This window comes from Chelonia mydas, chromosome 8 (genome assembly GCF_015237465.2).
Source record: "Chelonia mydas isolate rCheMyd1 chromosome 8, rCheMyd1.pri.v2, whole genome shotgun sequence".
NCBI lineage: Eukaryota > Metazoa > Chordata > Testudines > Cheloniidae > Chelonia > Chelonia mydas.
In genome coordinates this window covers 76,776,068-76,797,273 of record NC_057854.1, presented here as the reverse complement: position 1 = coordinate 76,797,273, position 21,206 = coordinate 76,776,068, and the positions used below count along the sequence as shown (strand labels likewise).

Below are 21,206 nucleotides of genomic sequence, written 5' to 3'. Positions count from 1 at the left end.
AACTAGTGTAAATGGTGAATTCTCTGTAACTTGAAGTCTTTAAACCTTGATTTGAGGACTTCAGTAACTTAGCCAGAGGTTATGGGTCTATTACAGGAGTGGGTGGGTAAGGTCCTGTGGCCTACAATGTACAGGAGATCAGACTAGATGATCATGATGGTCAGGGCCGGCCCACAACATTTTGGTACTTGAGGCGGGAAGCTCAAATGACGCCCACATGCCCCCTTAGTTGGTCCAAAACTTTGAAAGGTCTCAATTCTGCCTTCTTCCTGGAGGGTGGAAAGAGGGTGGTCATCTTATTTGTTCACATATATTCCAGAACAGCCTTTGGAATTGATCCTGCTGAAATGTATCTTGAAAGGGCTTTCAGTTCTTCACCTAAATCACTTGCATCAATATCGCGCATGTCATCATGTGTCAACACTGTCTCTAGTGCCCTGCATTGCTGGTGTAGGTCTTCTTCAGGTATAGTGAGGTGTTTTGGAATATGATACAACATCCCAAATATACTGCTGTGTTCCTTGAGCTGCATGAAACGTTCTTCAGCTGCCTGCATTGCACAATCTAGCACCTGGTTAAAGAATTCAACTTTGAATTGTTGTTTGGGGTCTCTTATGGGATCATCCCATGCCTCGTAATCAAAATGTCTTCTTCTTTGGTGACTTTTGTATTCTTGAATGGGTGGGAAAATAGCTTCAGTGTGAAGTTCCTCTGCCAACTTCTGTGTACTCTTCAGAATGTTTTGAAATCCCTCATCTGACCGGTAAGACTGTAGGTATGACTTTGCTTTGTCCAGTTGTTCCATTGCTCCAGATATATCAAGGTCAACACCTTGGAGTCTCTTGCTTACAACATTTATTTCAAACAGTATGTCTGCCACAACACTAAGCCACACAGAAATTTGAAGTTATGTACGTTTCTGGTGATTCCATTTCCCTCTGCCACTGTTCTCCCATGAACAGTTCCTCTCATAGCATTAACATGTATCATGTTGATGATCAATAGCATCATCTATCTTCCCAGTTTGGTGTTTGATAGGCTTTATCGCCTCCACTTGACTTTCCCATCCTGTGGCACTCAGTGGTTTCAGTATCAGAGAGGATGTTCCCAGATGTTGCTTCAAAATTTGCTATCGATGAGTTGATGCAGAGAAAAATACATAGATGCTTTGAATTACATTTCAAACTTCAGCAGCCTCACTAGAAGCTGATGCTGCATCACTGACCACCAAGTTCAATGAATGAGAACTACACAGGACAAAAAAAGCTCGAGGTTTAACTCTCAGATTCATGTCTGCACTACTCTGTTCTTTCCTCTCATGTTGGCACCATTATTGTACCCCTGACCTCTCATGTCAGCTATCGCAATTCCTGTATCTTCCAGCTTTTTAAGAAGCACATTTGTCATACCAGCTCCTGTTGTATCATCAATGTCAATAAATTCTAGAAAATGCTCTCTGACAGTCACCATTGCAGGCACATTTTCACTAGGTTCTGTTGTTACAAAACGCACCATTTGTTTTATAGTCATTTGTTCCGTATGGCTGATGTCAGGTGTGCAGTCCAGAATAACAGAGTAATATCTTGCTGACTTCAGATCTGCCACAGTCTTCTGTTTGACTTTTGTTGTCAGTAACTATGATCTCATTTTGAATTTTTTTCCAAGGTAGTGGTGTGTGTACATTTCTTGGGTGGTGACTCTTCTGAGATGCTCCTGCAGTACAGCATCAAACTCAGCCATCAGCTCCACAATTTTAAGGAAGTTTCCACTGTTTGGCACATACAGCGGATCTGAAGTGCCACGCAGTGCTAGGTTTTGGGTAGCAAGCACTCTCACAATGGCAATGAGCCCTTTCAGAACATTTTGCCAATAAAGAGACTCTGATGCAATCTTCTCTTGATGCTGATCATCAGTGGTGGCCTTTAACCTTAGTCTCATCTCAAGCTCTTTCCACCTATGGAATGCTCTCTGGTGATTTGCTGCCTTCTCATGGCATGCCAGATTTCTAGCCAGATTTTTCCAGTCCTTTGTTCCTGTAGAACCCAATTTGGCTGGAACATTAGACTGGAAGAGTTTGCAACAAAAACAGTATGCAGCATTCTGGGTTTTTGAGTACATAAGCCATGGCCTCTCCACTTTGTCACCATTGGGGACCACACCACATGATCCATTGTCTACAGCCAAGCTTTAAGATACAACCGCATTTGCTCCAAACCCTCAGACAGAGATTTACAGCTACAAGATCTCTATCAAGCGTTCTTACAACTACAATACCCACCTGCTGAAGTGAAGAAACAAATTGACAGAGCCAGAAGAGTACCCAGAAGTCACCTACTACAGGACAGGCCCAACAAAGAAAGTAACAGAACGCCACTAGCTGTCACCTTGAGCCCCCAACTAAAACCTCTCCAATGCATCATCAAGGATCTACAACCTATCCTGAAGGACAGTCCCTCACTCTCACTCAGATCTTGGAAGACAGGCCAGTCCTCGCTTACAGACAGCCCTCCAACCTGAAGCAAATACTCACCAGTAATCACACACCACACAACAAAAACACTAATCCAGGAACCTATCCTTGCGACAAAGCCCGTTGCAAACTCTGTCCACGTATCTATTCAAGGTGTTGCCGGCACCCAGTGCCGAGAGGCAAAACAACAGCAGGGGTTCGTTACCCAGTGTGTTTCACTCAATAATCACAACGGGGTGGAGAAGCAGAAAAGTTTATTTGCAGCTGCAAACAAGGTACAGGGAGAATAGAATCTCAAATCCTGCACACCAGAGCAGGTCATTACACACACTTTTATATTCCTTAATGCTACTGCACTACACATCAGCCAGTTAAAACTTTGCACAAATACTCTGCCTTCCTTATATGGGTTACAACAATGTTTATTTCCTGCAACCTCTAACAAGTATTCCTAGCAACTTAAACAACCTGGCACATTCGGTTTGGCCTTGTAGTTGTTTCTCTCCTATTATCTTTAACTTGGCGTCAGCAAACCTTACACTATAAGACATTATCTGCTGCTGCAACATTGTTTTAAGAGCAAAAGAGCTTACTCAAACCAGCCAGGCCTGAATTCTATTAAGGGGGGTTAAGAAGAAGCCCTTAGGCCTTCAGCAGGGAGACCTCCTCGACCCTTATGGCCTTCCATCCCCTCGACTTAACTAGTGGCCATGCCCTGGGATCTCCAACAAAGGGACACCATCATAGGACCTAAACCACATCACATCAACCACACTATCAGAGGCTCGTTCACCTGCATATCTACCAATGTGATATATGCCGTCATGTGCCAGCAATGCCCCTCTGCCATGTACACTGGCCAAACCGGACAGTCTCTACGTAAAAGAATAAATGGACACAAATCTGACGTCAAGAATTATAACATTCAAAAACCAGTTGGAGAACACTTCAACCTCCCTGGACACTCAATTACAGACCTAAAACTCGCAATTATTCAACAAAAAAACTTCAAAAACAGACTCCAACGAGAAACAGCAGAACTGGAATTAATCTGCAAACTGGACACCATTAAATTAGGCTTGAATAAAGACTGGGAGTGGATGAGTCATTACACTAACTAAAAACTATTTCCCCATACTAATTTTCCCCGTATTGTTACTCACACCTTCTTGTCAGCTATTTGAAATGGGCCATCCTAATTATCACTACAAAAGTTTTTTTTTCTCCTGCTGATAATAGCCCACCTTAATTGATTGGTCTCGTTAGAGCTGGTATGGCAACCCCCATTTTTTCATGTTCTCTGTATGTATGTATGTGTATGTGTGTGTGTGTATATATATATATATATATATAATCTTCCTACTGTATTTTCCACTACATGCATCTGATGAAGTGGGCTTTAGCCCACGAAAGCTTATGCTCAGATACATTTGTTAGTCTCTAAGGTGCCACAAGTACTCCTCGTTCTTTCTGTGATACAGACTAACACAGCTACCACTCTAAAATTTCTGTCTGTGTGTCTCAGGAGACCTCCTTCCTGCTTATATAGAAAAGCTTCCTTTGCTTTCTTTCTTTTTCTGAATGCTGCCCCAGAGGGGCATTTTCTTCTTTCACTCATGACTGCTGTTCTGTGCCAGCTATAGTGGCTCTCAACACTCAATTGAAGGGGACAAATAAGCAGGCTGGTAGCAGGGCCTGAATGAGGGAAGATATCAGCGTCTTAAGGGCCTAACTGGCTCCTACTACTTCAGTTGACTGCCTGTTCTCCTCAAGTGGGTTCAGGGAAGCAGCAGGAAACAGGAAGCTCCCTGAGAAGCTGGTGTTAATTAGTCCAGGCTCCTCCTCCTCTCTCTCCCTGGAGCTCCTGCTGTTTTCTGTTATTCCCCCTCACCTTTTCTCCTGCCTGCCTGTTATGTCTCTTGTGCCCTCCTTCCTCCAGCACCGCACTCCACCATCTCTGTGCATCTAGAGCAGAGAGAATATATATGCACCAGCAGCAGACACAATTTTCTACACTCTGGGTCCTAGTGGCGCCCTCACCACAGTGTGGTACCTGAGGCGGCCGCCTCAGTTCGCCTCATGGTAAGGCAATGGTCTCTTCTGGCTTTGCACTCTATGAGTCTAAAAGAGGGAGTTTCATTTGGTGCTTTGAACACTTTTGGGCTAATGCAGATGGGAAGAGGGGCAGAGGAGCAGCAGGGGTGGAAAAGGGACCTGAAAGGAGGTGATGGGAAGGAAAGAAAACGAGTGGAGAAATGAGTGGAAAAAAATTAAATGGACAAGGGCAGAGGAGGAGTCTGGAATAAAAGAGTTCAGCTGTAATGGGGAGAAAGAAACTCAGGAGCATGAAGGACATGGGGCAGCCAGAGGAGGGGCTGGTGCCTCTGAAGAACTGTTCTCCATAGAATTGTAGGTCAAGAGAAGGCTGACACTTTGAACAACTGGGAATCCAAGCCTAGCTCAGGATGGCTTTAAGAATTGCCCAACTTTTACTGTGCCTGCAGGTAGGATGAGTGGGGAAGAAGAGAAAAAAATGAGATTCTGGGTAACTCTGAAGGAGGAGCGGGAAATAGGTAGGAGGGAAAAGAGAAAGCAGTTAAGAAAAGAAATGGGGAGGGGTCAAAATGAGGGGAGACTCGGAAGAGAGAGAAATGCAAAGGCCTGAGGGAGCTGTTTTCATCCTGGCACCTACCCTTCAACATCCCCCTACAACACACACCAAGCCACAGAGACTGGGTACTTTCCCCCAGTCATCATGCTCCCCAGCTTTGGGATGGGACACCCAGGAAAACTTCCCTTTCACTCCATGGCTTGGTTAAGCAGTGCTTCCACACAGCTTTTCCTTCCTGCACCTAAGTCAACCTGCCTCCACCACACTGGGGTGGAGGTGGGACTAGTTGTGCTAAGCTTCCTTCTTTTCTTGGTGCAAACACCATCATGGAGACAGTAGCTGCTGGTTTCCAGACAGAAAGGCATCTCCAATGAACACCTGGGAGGGCTGAAGCTTTTGTGTGCATGATTTAAAGAGACAAGCGCCGTTAAACACAATAAGGAGAATTATTTTAATAGCTTTGCCAGGCTGGGGTCAAGTGCCTCCCATATGATTTCATACTATTGCTGTGAGCCAGTCTGATTCTGTTGGGTAGGGGAGAGATGGGGGGAATACTAGAGACACCAGAAGATGGGTTCCAGAGGAAAGAAGGGAAAGATACAAAAACACAGAATTGATTATAAGGGAGGAGGTGAGGTGAAAGAATGGAACAATTAAGGGGGAGGTGGGGTGAAAGAATGGAAGATGAAAAGTGGGGAATGGAAAAGAAAGCCACACCATTTTAAGCTTAGAAATCTTTTATTTTTTTACCATATTTGCTAAAGTCACATGCATGCTTATGGTTGGCCCTGTTTATTTCAGTTTGTCTCTAAAATGGCTTTGTAAAAGCATTTACGTTCTTTCTATAGTGCAGTTACATTACTGATAAGATGTAGCTAAATCTGTTTTTATAAGAGCAATATAAGCCTTTTTGCGTGCAGGCATTCACAATTGAAATCTGTGCAGAGCCATATTTCCTTCTTCCACTGTAATGGAAAATAGAATTGTATTGTAAAATTGTACAGTTGGCTTTATGTGCTATGCTGCAATAAAATTACTTTCTACCTAGGGCTGGATGATGTTCTTAAGTTTAGGGTAGAGCTTTAATCTATTTGTGGGTGGGGGCATGCCCATGGTTGGAATGCTACTTGGTGAACTGTATAAAGGGCGGAAGTAAAACTGTGGAACATAGGTGTAGGCTGTGCATGGATGCTACTTGGGGAATCAGTGGAGTCTCAGAGGCATGCAAACCTCTGCTCAGAAGGAAATCCAGGAGGGCTAGAAGTAAACTAGTATGAGAGTACATGGTAAAGTTCAAAAGGTCATTTAAGCCAAACAGAGCGGAGCTCACCTTGGAGCTGCAGCAACCAACCAAGAGTTCCCCTCAGCCTGCAGAAGCATATGTACATCGTTATCTGACAGCTCACCCCCCTGGATTGCTCTCTCTCACTAGATAACCAGTTTGATGTTTATAGGTCAACTGTCAAGGCTGTTGTCATGGAGGTGTGAGCAGCTATTAACAGGATGCTGCTGCCACGGGTCATAAAGGCTAGGGCACTGCACAGAAGATTACCAATGGTTTTGCATGGCTGGGGTTCCCAGACTGTATTGGGGCCACTGATGGGACCAATGTATGCTTTGCCCACCACACCAGGCCTCAGAGTTCATCATCAGAAGTCCTCCAAAGATTTGTTGATCACTGCAGCAGAAGCATCAATATTGATGAAGGGTGGTCTGGAAAGGTACATGATGCCAGACTCTTTGGAAAGTAAGGCCTCTTTTCTACAATGAAAAAGGGAAATTTTGCTCCCAGACCACTATGGATACGCTGAGTAGCTACAGAACGCCAGTGCAATATGTATGTGAAGGCTGAAAGGGAGATGGAGATGGCCAGTGATGAAGCTGGAGGCTGCTGAGCAATATCTGCCTCGTGATAACTGTTCACTGTATTTTGCACTGAATATGTGCACGGATAAGGAAATACAGCTCAGACTTAGCTTATTACAGTCTTTAGGAATTTCCCCAGTGTATTAATATGTAACCTACATCATCACATTGAGCACAGTTATGCAAACTTAATTTACACAGCAGATCCATATATATTTGCCATAAAATATACAAAATGTACAAACAAACTGCTCATATACAACTGTATAAATAGCACTGCTGTGCCTCCATATTTATAACAAAAGTTGTGGAGAAAGGACAATGAGGGTGTTCAAGAGCTTGGTTCTTTTATTTCTGCTACCTGTAGTGAGAGGTTCTATGGTACAGCTGAAAAATGGTGGCTATGAGGATATTGTTATAGCAATTAACCCTGGATTACCAGAAAATGACAATATCATTAGAAACATAAAGGTAAGAACTTTGGTATATGTAATGTCCTTCTGTGACATTCAGACGTCTTGGTTAGTTCTACCTCTAAATTAGCCGTAATCTTAAAAAGACCAGTTCCAGCCCCCATTAATGTCAATGTGAGGTTTTCTCTTTTGATTTTCATGGGAGCTAGATCAATTCTATGATTACTAAATTTGTTCTTAGCTTGAATTTTTATTCAAGTGTTGCTGTTAATGAAATGAATGTACTCATCTCTTGAAGTTTAACAGGAATACCATGGCTCAGGGGCAGGCTGATTCTATGTATCACCTTTTTATTTCTTCTTTCCAAAATATGTCTACCTTAGACTAGAGAATCTCTAGAACATGGATATTTAATTACCATTTACTGTACCTCCATTACAATGTTTTCCATTTGCTTTTATCCCTCCTTTCTCCCTGGCCTTGCAGATATTCACTGTGTTCTTAAAAACCCTTAGTATATATATAGTGATTTCTGTTTTTATTCTTTCGTTTCTCAGTGTCACCGTGTAGATCTTTTCTCCATGTTCATAATGATTTGGTCATTGCAGCATTCAGTTGCTGTAAAGAGAACAATAAACAGAGGAGGGCATAGCCATTAACTAGTGACCTCCAAACTACTGAGGAGAGGTGGGGAAGGAGCAAGGAGGAGGGAAACAGGAAAATAATGACAAAGTAGTGCCCACTGTAGAGGCAGGAAAAAAGTACAACTCTATAGAAGTGGAGCAGAGAAATGAGGAATCCCAGAGACAAGAAAAAGGTTATTACTTACTTACTATTTATCATTTTATTTTATTCATCAAAGTACTGTACATTTTACAGATCAATGAAAAAGACCAGAACCGAACCACGCCTATCCTTCACCTCAGGTCCATGTAACTTTTTTGAGGAAATTTCATGTTTGGAAGGATCTCTGTCAGGTTTTATTTTATGGGCTAGATTGTGTTTTTTATCATAATCCCTGAGTAAGGGGCAGTATATAGTTGTACTGCCCTAGGAGCAATCCAGAGTCTTTCAGAGTTACAATTTGGTCTCTCCTTGCTCCATGAGGGAAATAATCTGTCCCAGCCCTTCTCTTGGCCAAGGTTGGTTTCTTTCTATGCCTTCAGACATTTAGTGTTACTTTATGTACTCTTCTTTCCTAGCAAGTCTAAATTGCTCCTGTTCAATTTTTAATTCATAAATCTTTTATTTTCTTTCCCTACCAGGACATGGTCAAAGAGGCTTCTTCTTATTTGTTCAATGCTACAAAACAGAGATTTTTCTTCAAAGCTGTAAAAATTATAATTCCTCTGCATTGGCTGCCAAAACCTGAGTATTTAAGCATAAAGACAGAGTCATATGATAAGGTAAGACTTAGAGCGCTTTTCACAAATGAAAAGTATTTGTTCTGTTCATAAGCATAAGACATAGGGTCTTGTATATTAGGTGGAATAATTCACACTATGGGGGTGTGATTTCTAAAACACACTAACGTATTGCTCATTAATTGATCCTTGTGTATTAAATGTTCCCTGATGCACTTTAACGTAGTCCTGCACTTTTGAAATCACCCCCCTGTAGTGCATGTTACCCCACTGTATAGACAAGCCCTAAGTTTTTCAATAATGTGGAAACATAAATTGCTCTTTTTAGAATTTGTATTGCCCTCTAGTTCCCAGTCCTGCAGTCATTACCCAAGGGAACAATCAATGGGAGTGAGTAAAATCATTCGTCACCGTCCCTTTTCTGCTGCTCTTTAAACAAGGACCATTTTATTTTTAGGCAGATGTTATCGTGGCTAATCCTTTCTTGAAGTACGGAGACGATCCCTACACTCTGCAATATGGAAGATGTGGGGAAAAGGGACGATACATTCATTTCACTCCCGACTTCCTGTTAAATGACAATTTGTATAACATCTATGGATCACGAGGTAGCACCATCTATTGGACCTTAATTTTCTGCTTTTGTTGTTATAAATATGCAATGGCCAAGATTTTCCAAAGTGACTCGTGATTTGGGGTGCCTCAGTTTTTGGTTGCCCAACCTGCGACACGTTAAAAGAACCTGGTTTTCACAAAGTGTTGAACATCAGGCTCTGTTAGGATATAGATATTCAGGCCTGTCTGTAAAGGCCTATACTCTAAGAATTTAGGTGTATTCTTATCACTTAGCTAGTGATAGAGGTATAAAAGAAAGAATCAAAATCACTGTCTGCCAGTGTAAGGTCCTTCTCTTACTGTGACAGTCTGAGGCCCTGTGCTTAGGCGAAGATCTTTGGCTAAGCAACAGAGGCAGCCTGTCAAGGTTCCTTCTCCACGCTGAACTCTAGGGTACAGATGTGGGGACCTGCATGAATACCTCCGAAGCTTACTTTTACCAGCTGAAGTTAAAACTTCCCCAAGGTACAAACTATTTTACCCTTTGCCCTACGACTTCCACTGCCATCACCAAACGTCTGACCGGATTTATTTTATTAGGAAAGAGCCCGTTTGGAAACGTCTTTCCCCCCAAAAGCCTCCCAACCCTTACACCCCACTTCCTGGGGAAGGTTTGATAAAAATCCTCACCAATTTGCATAGGTGACCACAGACCCAAACTCTTGGATCTTAAGAACAATGGAAAAAAAGCATTCAGTTCTTGAAAAGAGGAATTTTAATAGAAGTAACAATAAAAAGAATCACCTCTGTAAAATCAGGATGGTAAATACCTTACAGGGTAATTAGATTCAAAACACAGAGAATCCCTCTAGGCAAAACCTTAAGTTACAAACAGACACACAGACAGGAATATCCATTCTATTCAGCACAGCTTATTTTCTCAGCCATTTAAAGAAATCATAATCTAACACATATCTAGCTAGATTACTTACTAAGTTCTAAGACTCCATTCCTGTTCTGTCCCTGGCAAAAGCATCACACAGACAGACAGAGAGAGAGCTTTGTTTTCTCCCTCCCCCCCAGCTTTTGAAAGCATCTTGTCTCCTCATTGGTCATTTTGGTCAGGTGCCAGCGAGGTTATCCTAGCTTCTTAACCCTTTACAGGTGAAAGGATTTTTCCTCTGGCCAGGAGGAATTTTAAAGGTGTTTACCCTTTCCTTTATATTTATGACACAGCCATAAGCTGGGAAGCAACTGGTCACATCCTCACATTCCAAACTAGTCACATTGAAATAAGGTGCTATTGGGCTGTTAGGAATACTATCCTGTTCTGATAATGCCTATCGCCTCCAGAGAAAGGGAAGTGCCTAGAAGATGTAAAAGGAAACTTAGTTTGATAGCATCCTGTCTGGCAAGAACTCACTTATCAATAGCTGGGTTGTGAAATCCTCATTTCTGTGTTTGTTCTATCACTGTAGTCCCCATTTCCCCATTGTTTATCTGTATAATCTCTGTCTGGTTCTGTGATTGTTCCTGTCTGCTGTATAATTAATTTTGCTGGGTGTAAACTAATCAAGGTGGTGGGATATAATTGGTTACATAATCATGTTACAATATGTTAGGATTGGTTAGTTAAATTTCAGTAAAATGATTGGTTAAGGTATAGCTAAGCAGAACTCAAGTTTTACTATATAGTCTGCAGTCAGTCAGGAAGTGCATGGGTGGGGAAATTGGAATCATGTTTTGCTAAAGGCGGAAATGGGAACAGGGAATGGGGGTGGGGAAACTGGAATCATGTTTGGCTAAGGGCAGGAATGGGAACAGGGACACGGGTGTAAGGCTCTGTGGTGTCAGAGCTGGGAAGGGGGACACTAAGGAAGGAAACTGGAATCATGCTTGCTGGAAGTTCACCCCAATAAACATCGAATTGTTTGCACCTTTGGACTTTGGGTATTGTTGCTCTCTGTTCATGTGAGAAGGACCAGGGAAGTAAGTGGGTGAAGGAATGAGCCCCCTAACAGGCTCCTTTAAGGAGTCCTAAGTTGGACACTCAGAAAAGGGGGAACCTAAAATGACCAATCTCTTTAGAAAATTCTGGCTAATATTTTTACAGTAAATGTGGGTTGTTTTTCCTCTTAAATCATTGCTTTGACTTGGAAATAATCTATATCCTAACGTTACAGTGCAGTAAGCTAGTCTGAGAGTTGCAGTGGGTGTAACCTGGTGAACATGCAGGTAAAACCAGTCCCAGTGGATCCTAGAATAGAACAAACCCTCCTGAGCGGATCCTGATCTGGGGACTTGAAGGTTTTTATTGGAACTTCTGAAAGTCACATTTGCCCAACTACCCTTCTTGTAAGTGTACATTCACAAGGAATGAACAATATTCCCATTTTGATTTCACATTGCCCATGTGAGGCCATTAACAAGCAAATAAATAAGCCCCAATAAAAACCCCTCAGTTTTGTGCAGTGTAATCTGCTGTCATTAAAATGACTTTCTCCTATGCCCATTTAACCAATATAGTGTCCAATTTATTAATCCGTTTCCATACACAAATTAGAATCAATAATTGATGTGTTTCTTTTAAAATAGAACTAGGTCAAAAGCAGTCCCTTGAGTCTGAACCCTGGTAAATGTGCAAAGTTATTTGGATTCAAATCCAAGACAAACCTGCATTCGATTAGATAAAAATGTATAGGTTTGTGGTCTCATCAGATTTCTGGCATTTTGGGACAAAAATCTCCTTAAAACAATTCATTGGAATCCAGTAAAGTCAAATACTAACCTGGGTGAAGCATTGAACTCAAACCTTGAATTCTGACTTAAATTTAACCAGATATGAGCTCTGCTTCCTTGGCCCATCTCTAGTTAAAAGCTTTAGTTAGACAACATTATATACATTCTCCATGTCAATGGCTTTACCAACACCTGCAAGAAAGGGGTTAGTTTGTCTTGATGTGATATTATGGTTTTCTGGGAAAGTATTCTGGTTGTCTAACCTTTTACACTTTATCTGCCTTCAACTATTTAAGTAATCCTTAGTTTTACCTTAAACTGAAATTAAACTAACTTCTCTATGGTTTTCTAATGTACAGTACACCTTTTCCTTTGTGTTATATAAGAGCCAAGAATTATTTTAGAAGACATGGGTAACATGAAACACCTTGCTTGATGCCAGGAATAGACAGAAGCTACTGTCTGCAAACAGAGGTGTCAGATCTTTACCCAGGTCTGTTAATACTCTGGAAGGGTTAATCTGAACACAGTGATCTGTTTGGGTTTAAGGCCTGGATCCCGCAATGAGTCCTGTGTGAGTACAGGGGTCCATCCAAGCAGAGCTCATTGCAGGATTGGACCCTAAATTTGTTTAAACGACATACTGAAATATAAAATCAACTTTAAAGTGTTGCATTTAGAATTCACACATGCTCCTGCTCTTCTGTAGCCAAGGTTTTTGTCCATGAATGGGCCCATCTTCGTTGGGGGGTGTTTGATGAATACAATAATGATGCACCTTTCTATGTGTCCATAAACTCCGGAAAAGCAAGTGTTGAAGCAACAAGGTACCAGTGTTTTTATATTTTGAATTCAGCTGATGACATTTTAAATAGTTCAATGACATTTGGCACATACTTGTCTGTTTTCAGTCTGTACTTTGAGCCCCATGCAAAGAGTCTTGGCGAGTTGTTGTTCATAGGATTAAAAAAGAAACGATAGGACAATGTTTAACAATATTACTGCCCACAGAGCAGTCTCATTGAATTGCAGTCACTATAATTTTATAATCCAACACATTTTTTATACTAAATGAGCTTTTAATTTGGGTGCAATTGCAGATTTGAGTTACTGTTTTCTACTTTTTGATTTACAATAGCTTTATCAAATAGCGGTTAGCATGTATTAAATAAGAATGGTTTCTTAAGTTCCCCTGGGGCGTGATCCTTAAAGTTCCAAACCATTCTTACCACTTCATGTTTAGGGGTTTTTTTAATATTAAAAAGGGACATGGTCAAGGTACACACCCCATTATTGATCTGCTTTAAAGCGGTTACTCTCTTATGATAATGTTCTCTAGAGTCTTCATATCTAAGGGGTTTTTTTAAAGCGTAGAACTCTGTCAATGAAAAACAAAAAACAGAGTGAGACTGGATATCTCAGAGGGTTGGAATGGCTCTGGTCTGAACTTGATCCAGTTTGGTAGGGCCTAAAACTCATTACCGTTTGCTAGTCACTTGTTGGCCATTGTGAAATGAATTAGTGTTTTCTGTCCAATTCCTAATGGACAAGTATCAACATCACAAAACTCCTCTGCTGCAATTAGCACTCTAATTGGCAGTTACCACTGAAGGAGACTGCAACAGGGTTCCCTGCTCCGACCTTTGGACCACCACAAACTGGCTGGACACTTTCCAGGTTTATAAGCATGAGAGTGTTATTTATTAGGTCCCTCCACCAGTTCATCAGTACAGCCTTGGGCAGTAACATACCAGTGTACGTAAACTTCCCCACAGCCCACTCGCTGGGGTGGCAGAGGGAAAGATCTCCTCATCATGTGCCCCTGTATCTCCTGGCATCTTACCTCTTGCACTTCCTTCCTGCCTCTTAACTGCTCCCAGCTGATGGGTTGATTGCTCTCATTAGCACATCAGCCCCATGCCTAATTAGAACATTAAGCACCCATCTCTCAGGACAGGTCTACACTACAGCCTAAGTCAAGAAAGCCCCCCTCCCAACAAGCGATGCAAGCCTCGTGCTCTCCTCACTGGTGCTATGTTGACAGGAGATGCTCTCCTGCTTACATACCTTCCACTTCTCACTGAGGTGAGAGTAATTATACTGATGGGAGAGCGCTCTCCCTTAGCATAGCCCATCTTCACCAGACGTGCCACAGCAGTGCAGCTACAGTGGTGCAGCTGCTCCAGTATAGTGCTGTAGTGTAGACTTGCCCTCAGTTAAGTCCACTCCAGGCGGGGAATAGCTAGTAACTTAGTGACCAGTGTTGGGTTAGCTCTAGGCTCCTAGATCTCTGTCACAGAGACAATGATTGAATGGGCATGGAGAATGTAGTAGCAGTTCACCTCTGGAGCACGTTCTTCAAGTCTGGATTGAGGTATATTGATGGAATAGTGGAGGCACTCATCACTCATATTGTTTCTCCTCACGTAGATGGTGTTTGATTCACAACCTATACATAGTTACTTGAGGATGCCTCTGGAAAAAAAAGTCTACCAGTATTTTATTATTCTGACCATTTCTAAATTAGATTGTAAACTCTTTGGGAGCAGAGATAGTGTCTAAATTTGTGTTTGAGCAATGGCTAGTACAATACAATCCCAATGATGACTGGAGGCTTTGGGCCTTACATGATTCAAATAATAAATAACAGATTATTATTTAGATTATTATTTTGATTATATGTGGCTTGTTAGCGAAGTCTCTTACTATCTTACCTCCCCTTTAGGTGTTCAGCTAGTGTCACAGGTAAATACATAGTCCAAAGCACGACAAAAGAATGCAAATATGATGAGCAGACAAAGCTGTATGAAGCTGGATGTAAATTTGTACCAAATAAAATACAAAATGCCCCAGCATCTATAATGTACATGCAAAGCCTCCCTTCTGTAAGTATTGTTACTGCTTTTTTGACCCAGTTGGGTAGCCAATATTTGGGGTCTTGTATGTTGTTTCCATTAGGAGAAGCTGATATGTAATAAAGTATTTCTTTGATGTTTCCTGTTTCTTTACAAACAATATACACAATGTCCTGTTACTCTGAAGATAGCAGGAATCAAATAAGGGGTATTTTCTTTACTCACAGATCCAAGCCTCTTTCCACGTATCACTCTGTCCAAAAAACTTCCCCTCTGCTTTCCTTCCTGGGGAGCCCTGAGTTTACCTAAGTTTATTTTAGCTTCCCTCTCCTTGCCTGATATTTACGGTTGGTGTAGTGGGGTGGGGCCAACTGGGTCCACAGGCTCTCACTAACCCTTTCATTGCCAGCGTGGGACTTATCTGTCCCATCACAGGTATATGGAAATACCCAGAGATTGTAGCTAATTTTGCTCCTTTTTGGATCAGGTAAAAATAAAAAGTTACCCAGACAGGAGGCATTTTCTGTTATAACATTGTGACAAGCCTCCTGCGAAGGGCTAAGCATTTTCAACGCCACTAAAATAAATGGAAACTGAGTGTGCTCAGCAACTTGCTAGAAGCAGTCAGCACCTTACTTCTGGAGCTTTGAAAATATTATGTGACATAAATTTTGCTCTGCTAAGACTAGTAAGGGGGCAGTGAGCTGTTCATCCTCTTTAAAAGTACTCCTGACAGTCAAGAAGATCAGAGAGTTTTTGTTTTGAAAAAACTTTTCCATTCCTGCATGATTTTCCATTAGCAGAGTGTGTTGTGTCCCAGATGAGTTGAGATCCTTATGTATCAAAGTACTGGGACACCATAGTAACTACATATCTGTGAACTTTATTGATGAGGTTTGCACTGCCTGGGCATCCTCACAACACTGGGTAAGTAGACACACCGTGTGTCTACACCGCAATCGGAAGTATGACTGAAGCTCAGGTAGGCATCTCTGTGCTAACTTTAATATAGCTTGTGCGGCTAAAAATAGCAGCGAAGACATAATGGCATGGACACCCTGCAGGCTAGCAATCTGAGTATATATCCAGGGTTCTGGGTGAGCTTGTACAGACATGCTGAAGCCCATGCAGCCAAATCTTCCCTGCTATCTGTAGCCGCACTAGCTGGACTAAAGCTAATGTGGGTATGTCCACTTGAGCTGCAGTTCTATGGACAGTGTAAACCCTGAGACAGGTTCTTTGGGAACATGCTTCTTTGACTTCGTCCAGGGTACAGGACATAGAAAGATTATATTCTCTGTAGCCTTTAGAGTGGGCAGAGAATTTCTGTATTTGTGGTTGTCATGAGCAATGGAACAATAGTATACTGGGATTTGCTACTACATGTGTATACTTGCTTTTTTCAATAATTTTTCTTCTCTTCCACTTGGCTTTATTTTAAGGTGGTTGAGTTCTGTGATCAAAGTACTCATAATGAAAAGGCTACAAATATGCAGAACAAAATGTGTAACTACCACAGCACCTGGGAAATAATTAAGAACTCTCCTGACTTCAGTAACACCTCTCCAATAAATAGCACAAGCCCTCCATATGAGACCTCCTTCACATTGCTGCAGACCAAAGACAGAGTAATCTGTCTTGTACTGGATGTTTCTGGGAGTATGGCTCAAGTAAGAACAAACATATATAAGTTTCTTTCTTTTTTAGCAGAACTGCTTAGAAACAGTTAGGCAATTATAAAACAATGTGGTGTGTGTATGTATGTGTTTATATATATATATATATATATATATATATACACACACACACACACACACCCCCACACAAATATTTTCTTTAGTCAATATTTCAGAAAGCATGTTTATTATTTTAGAAAATTTGATGCCATTATTTTTCCATTATACATATTTAGGGATTGCTAAAAGGAAACTCAAATTGCTAAAAATGATATGCCAGACTTGGTCTCTCTTTCCTTACAAAATATAACTACTGCTCTTTTTTTAACTTCAGCTCCAGAATGTCAGAACTACTGTAGTTCCCCAAAACAGAAAATATATCAGACATGGAAGTTTTGTGCTATGTGACTCACAAATTATTTTCAAAATAAATATGAAAGTCACTGTGTATAGCAAAATAAAAATGAAATACTTTCCCTCAATCATTCATCCTAATGAGTCAAGAATTTGGGTTGTCATAAGGTGATGCTGGATTAACCAGAGTGAGACTTTTTTTTTTAATTAAAACTTGTGCTATTTAGCCTAATTATCATCTTGGAGGGGTCCCTGTAGGTGACATGAGCCCTTAAAGAGACTCTTAATCTGTTTTGGGCCTCAAATTTATCATTCTTACAGTAAATCCAATATAACCTCCCTGAATAAGCTATGTGTTCATATGTATAAATATCATATAACAGTAGAAGTGAGAGTCATGTGATAAGTTTGTCACATTTTTGCAGTTTATTTATCCTGTACCTTTACAAGCTTCAGCTGTCTTCTGCCCATAAATCCATCTCCCCAGGTTTTATTCTTACATTCCAAACCACTCCCCAGCTTCCAAGAGCTATTTTTATATCAACCTATGTTGTATTCTTTCCCCAATATACAGAATTTCTTCATCCCTAATTTGTTAGTTTCAAACATTGAATCCTGAGCCAGTGACAACGTCTATTCTCAAAAACGTTACAACTTTGAAGTGTGTTATCTCACAGACTTTCAGGGCTGGAAATAGGATCTTCCCACCAGTATATCTCTGGGAAGAGAAGGTCCTCAGCATCCCTGTGGGGAGCACAACACCCTTTTATGCCCTAGGGAGGCCCCAGATATCTTGCTTTAAAATTGTAGTATATTTATATCTGGAAAAAATGTAATTTTTAGAAGTCTTTATGAGCCCTGTATGGATTGAATAATGATAACAAAGGCACCTGGCTTTACAGGTGCAGGGGTAAAAAATAGTCTCAATATAAAAAAAAATGAAACCTCTCTAAAACATTCAAGAATACTTTTTCCTGTTATACTGAATATATTTTCATGTGGTAGAAAGGTTTTATCAACGCTTCTTTGGAATGACCTGCCTAGTCACTCAAAATTTCACCAAAAAGGAATAACATTAGTACTCCCAACTCATGCAGGTTAAAACTGTACTATACTAACATGAATTCCACATATATTATTATAAAGTATAAGTGTATTAATATAGCTTTATTTAAAAAAATTTTTTGGGTCTTCAGTTCAACAATCAACACAACTCCACTGAGGAGTCAAATGATGATGTTTTGATAAAGTCTATTAGAAAAATCCTTGGCATATGGTATGGAATTTGCCAAGGATGGTGCATGGGATTTATATTCTCTCTCAGAAAGATAATTTATGAAGCTAACGCAGATTGAAAAGGTCTCTTAATATATTTGATGAAGATCTATAATAATGAATTCAACCAAATTGTACAGAAGGGTGATTAAAATAGCATCTGGCTACTTCTTTGGCCTACAGGGTACTATATAATGTTTTATATGATTTAAGTTTTGTGGTTCAGTATTTGTCAATATCAGATAAGGACTTCATTTAATTTATGACAAAGAAAGATATGGATAGCAAGTAAGTGGTGCATCTTGTGATGAACTACAGTTGAGCAGCATGGAATTCAGTGCTCTTGAAAGTAAAGCACTAAACACTGGCTGAAAACATGTACAGTGCAGATATACCCTGTGTACGCTTCCCCTATATTGCTCTTCCTAACATGCCATACCAGTACAATTCTATTTCTGGGACTGATCTTTAGCAAAGATTGACAGTTTCCACAAATTATCTAGTGATGTTATGATGTAATAAATGTCTGTCATGCATGACACATGCTATGAAATCACCCAACTGGGGACTGAGAGGCCCAGGATGTAAATGTACCAACCTAGAGATAATACTGCAAAATCTGGATCACAAGTGAAATGAGTGTGGTGTTCTCTAATGATTACCCGTCCTCATCACACAATCAATATTTTTGACACAGCTGGCATTCCTTCCTCTGGAGAGATTTCAGATTGGAATAGCAGCTGTGGAGGTGCAGTAAAGGAGCAGTCTGGAAAAGCTTTTGTAAACTGGCGCTATGAGTATTTTACTCTCATTAGCATCAAATTCACCCCAAAGCTATTAAGAGGCAAACTCGTTAACTAAGATGTGCACCTAGATTTCCGGAGATAAAAATACAGCAATTGTCCATCTCCTAACCTTAATATAGGAAAGGATGAGAATCCTTAAAAAGATCAAGAATAATGACAGCTAGTTTTAATAGAGAAAGAAAATCTTCCAAGGGTAAACTTTCTCAGCTGGTTTTCAGCAATCTGTTCAAATATTTACATTTAAAATAAATTCTTTCACTAAAATTAACAAATTTTCCAAGTGCCAGGTGCCTGTGAAATAGAGGGGCTATCCTAATGCATAGGTAGGTTGAGTGCTGTTCTCTGAGGCTGCAGCCATTTTACCTAAACAAATTATGTGACACAATCTGATTTGTGACCATGCGATCACATTATTAGAAAGCTGTTTGGCTCACACTGTTATATATCTCCTGGAGGTTTCAGTATGCAGATAGGTTTCAGAGTAACAGCCGTGTTAGTCTGTATTCGCAAAAAGAAAAGGAGTCCTTGTGGCACCTTAGAGACTAACCAATTTATTTGAGCATAAACTTTGGTGAGCTACATCTGATGAAGTGAGCTGTAGCTCACGAAAGCCTATGCTCAAATAAATTGGTTAGTCTCTAAGGTGCCACAAGTACTCCTTTTCAGTATGCAGATACTCTTTCATGATAGCCAGACATGGCACACATCTCCATTGGTTTGGAAAGAATATGCCGGGGTGATATATGGGGTACTTTGGGGTACTCAGATATTGGAAAATTAGAAAACTACCCATATTTTCCATCCAAATCTCTCATCTACTCCATGTCAGGTTCATTTCAATTTATTTGTACAAACTGAACAATATTAGTAATTGCTGTATTCTTGCTTTTTGCTGTCTCTTCTGAAAAGCCTTGACCATTCTAAGAACGTCCTTTCTTCACCTGCAGAATAACCGCATTAATCGTCTCTACCAATCTGCGGAGATATTCCTGCTACAGATTGTTGAAATGGGTTCCTGGGTTGGAATGATCACATTCCAGTCCACAGCACAAATTAAAATTAATCTACAACAAATAGTTAGTGAGAATGTACGCCAGAATCTTATCAAATACCTGCCTACATCAGCTGATGGAGGAACTAACATCTGCGAAGGAGTACGCAAAGGATTTGAGGTGAAGGAGAACATTAGGGGGAATGTGTCCTGGAATGCAGTGACACTGAAATGGAATTAGGGATCATGGTGGATATCCAGCTGAACATAAGCTTTGAGTGCAGTGATATAGCCAAGAGAGCTAATGTGACCCATTCCTAGGATGTATAAGGAGGAGAATAGTGAGTAGAAGTAGGGAGGTGATTTCACCTCTGTGTACAGCAGTACTGACACCATTACTGGAATACTGGGACTGGTTCTGGTGTCCACACTTCAGAAAGGATGTAGGGAAACTGGAAGGGGTTCAGAAGGGAGCCACAAGAACAACTAAAGGTTTAGAAAATGTGCTTTATAGTGAGAGACTTAGGAAGCTCAATCTATTCAGTTCAACAAAAGCAACATCAGGGCCTAAGAAATTAACAAGGCCCTGCCATGTTTATACTACAAAAACATTAAGACTGCATTGAAACAATCTTACAAGAGTGCTTTGCAGGAATCTCAAGGCATCTTGCAGAAGATCAAAATCATATAAAGTCTTACAAGAAATTCCACATTTTGTTTATTTTAGCATTGGTTAGTTCACGGATGACACTAAGCTGGGGGGAAAGAGGTAGATACAGTGGAGGGTAGGGATAGGGCCCAGAGTGACCTAGGCAAATTGGAGGATTGGGCCAAAAGAAATCTGATGAGGTTCACCAAGGACAAGTGCAGAGTCCTGCACTTAGGAAGGAAGAATCCTTTGAACTGCTACAGGCTGGGGACCGACTGGCTTACCAGCAGTTCTGCAGAAAAGGACCTGGAGATTATAGTGGACGAGAAGCTGGATATGAGTCAGCAGTGTGCCCTTGTTGCCAAGAAGGCCAATGGCATATTGGCCTGTGTTAGTAGGAGCATTGCCAGCAGATCGAGGGATGTGATTATTCCCCTCTATTCGGCACTGGTGAGGCCACACCTGGAGTATTGCGTCCAATTTTGGTCCCACCACTACAGAAGGGTTGTGGACAAATTGGAGAGAGTGCAGCGGAGTGCAATGAAAATGATTAGGGGGCTGGGACACATCACTTACGAGGAG

General features: G+C 41.0%; 1 protein-coding gene across 1 annotated transcript in view; it reads left to right on the top strand.

Annotated features, from left to right (window-relative positions):
- The first annotated feature begins 7,268 nt into the window (after positions 1–7,268).
- The window catches only part of LOC102946491 (calcium-activated chloride channel regulator 1), a 33,732-nt gene continuing 19,794 nt past the window's right edge, over positions 7,269–21,206 (top strand). The window contains exons 1-7 of the mRNA XM_037907940.2: positions 7,269–7,418; positions 8,626–8,766; positions 9,182–9,332; positions 12,728–12,845; positions 14,744–14,903; positions 16,316–16,543; positions 19,932–20,156. Of these exons, the coding sequence (XP_037763868.2) occupies positions 7,269–7,418; positions 8,626–8,766; positions 9,182–9,332; positions 12,728–12,845; positions 14,744–14,903; positions 16,316–16,543; positions 19,932–20,156 (1,173 nt within the window). The remainder of the gene's footprint in view (positions 7,419–8,625; positions 8,767–9,181; positions 9,333–12,727; positions 12,846–14,743; positions 14,904–16,315; positions 16,544–19,931; positions 20,157–21,206) is intronic.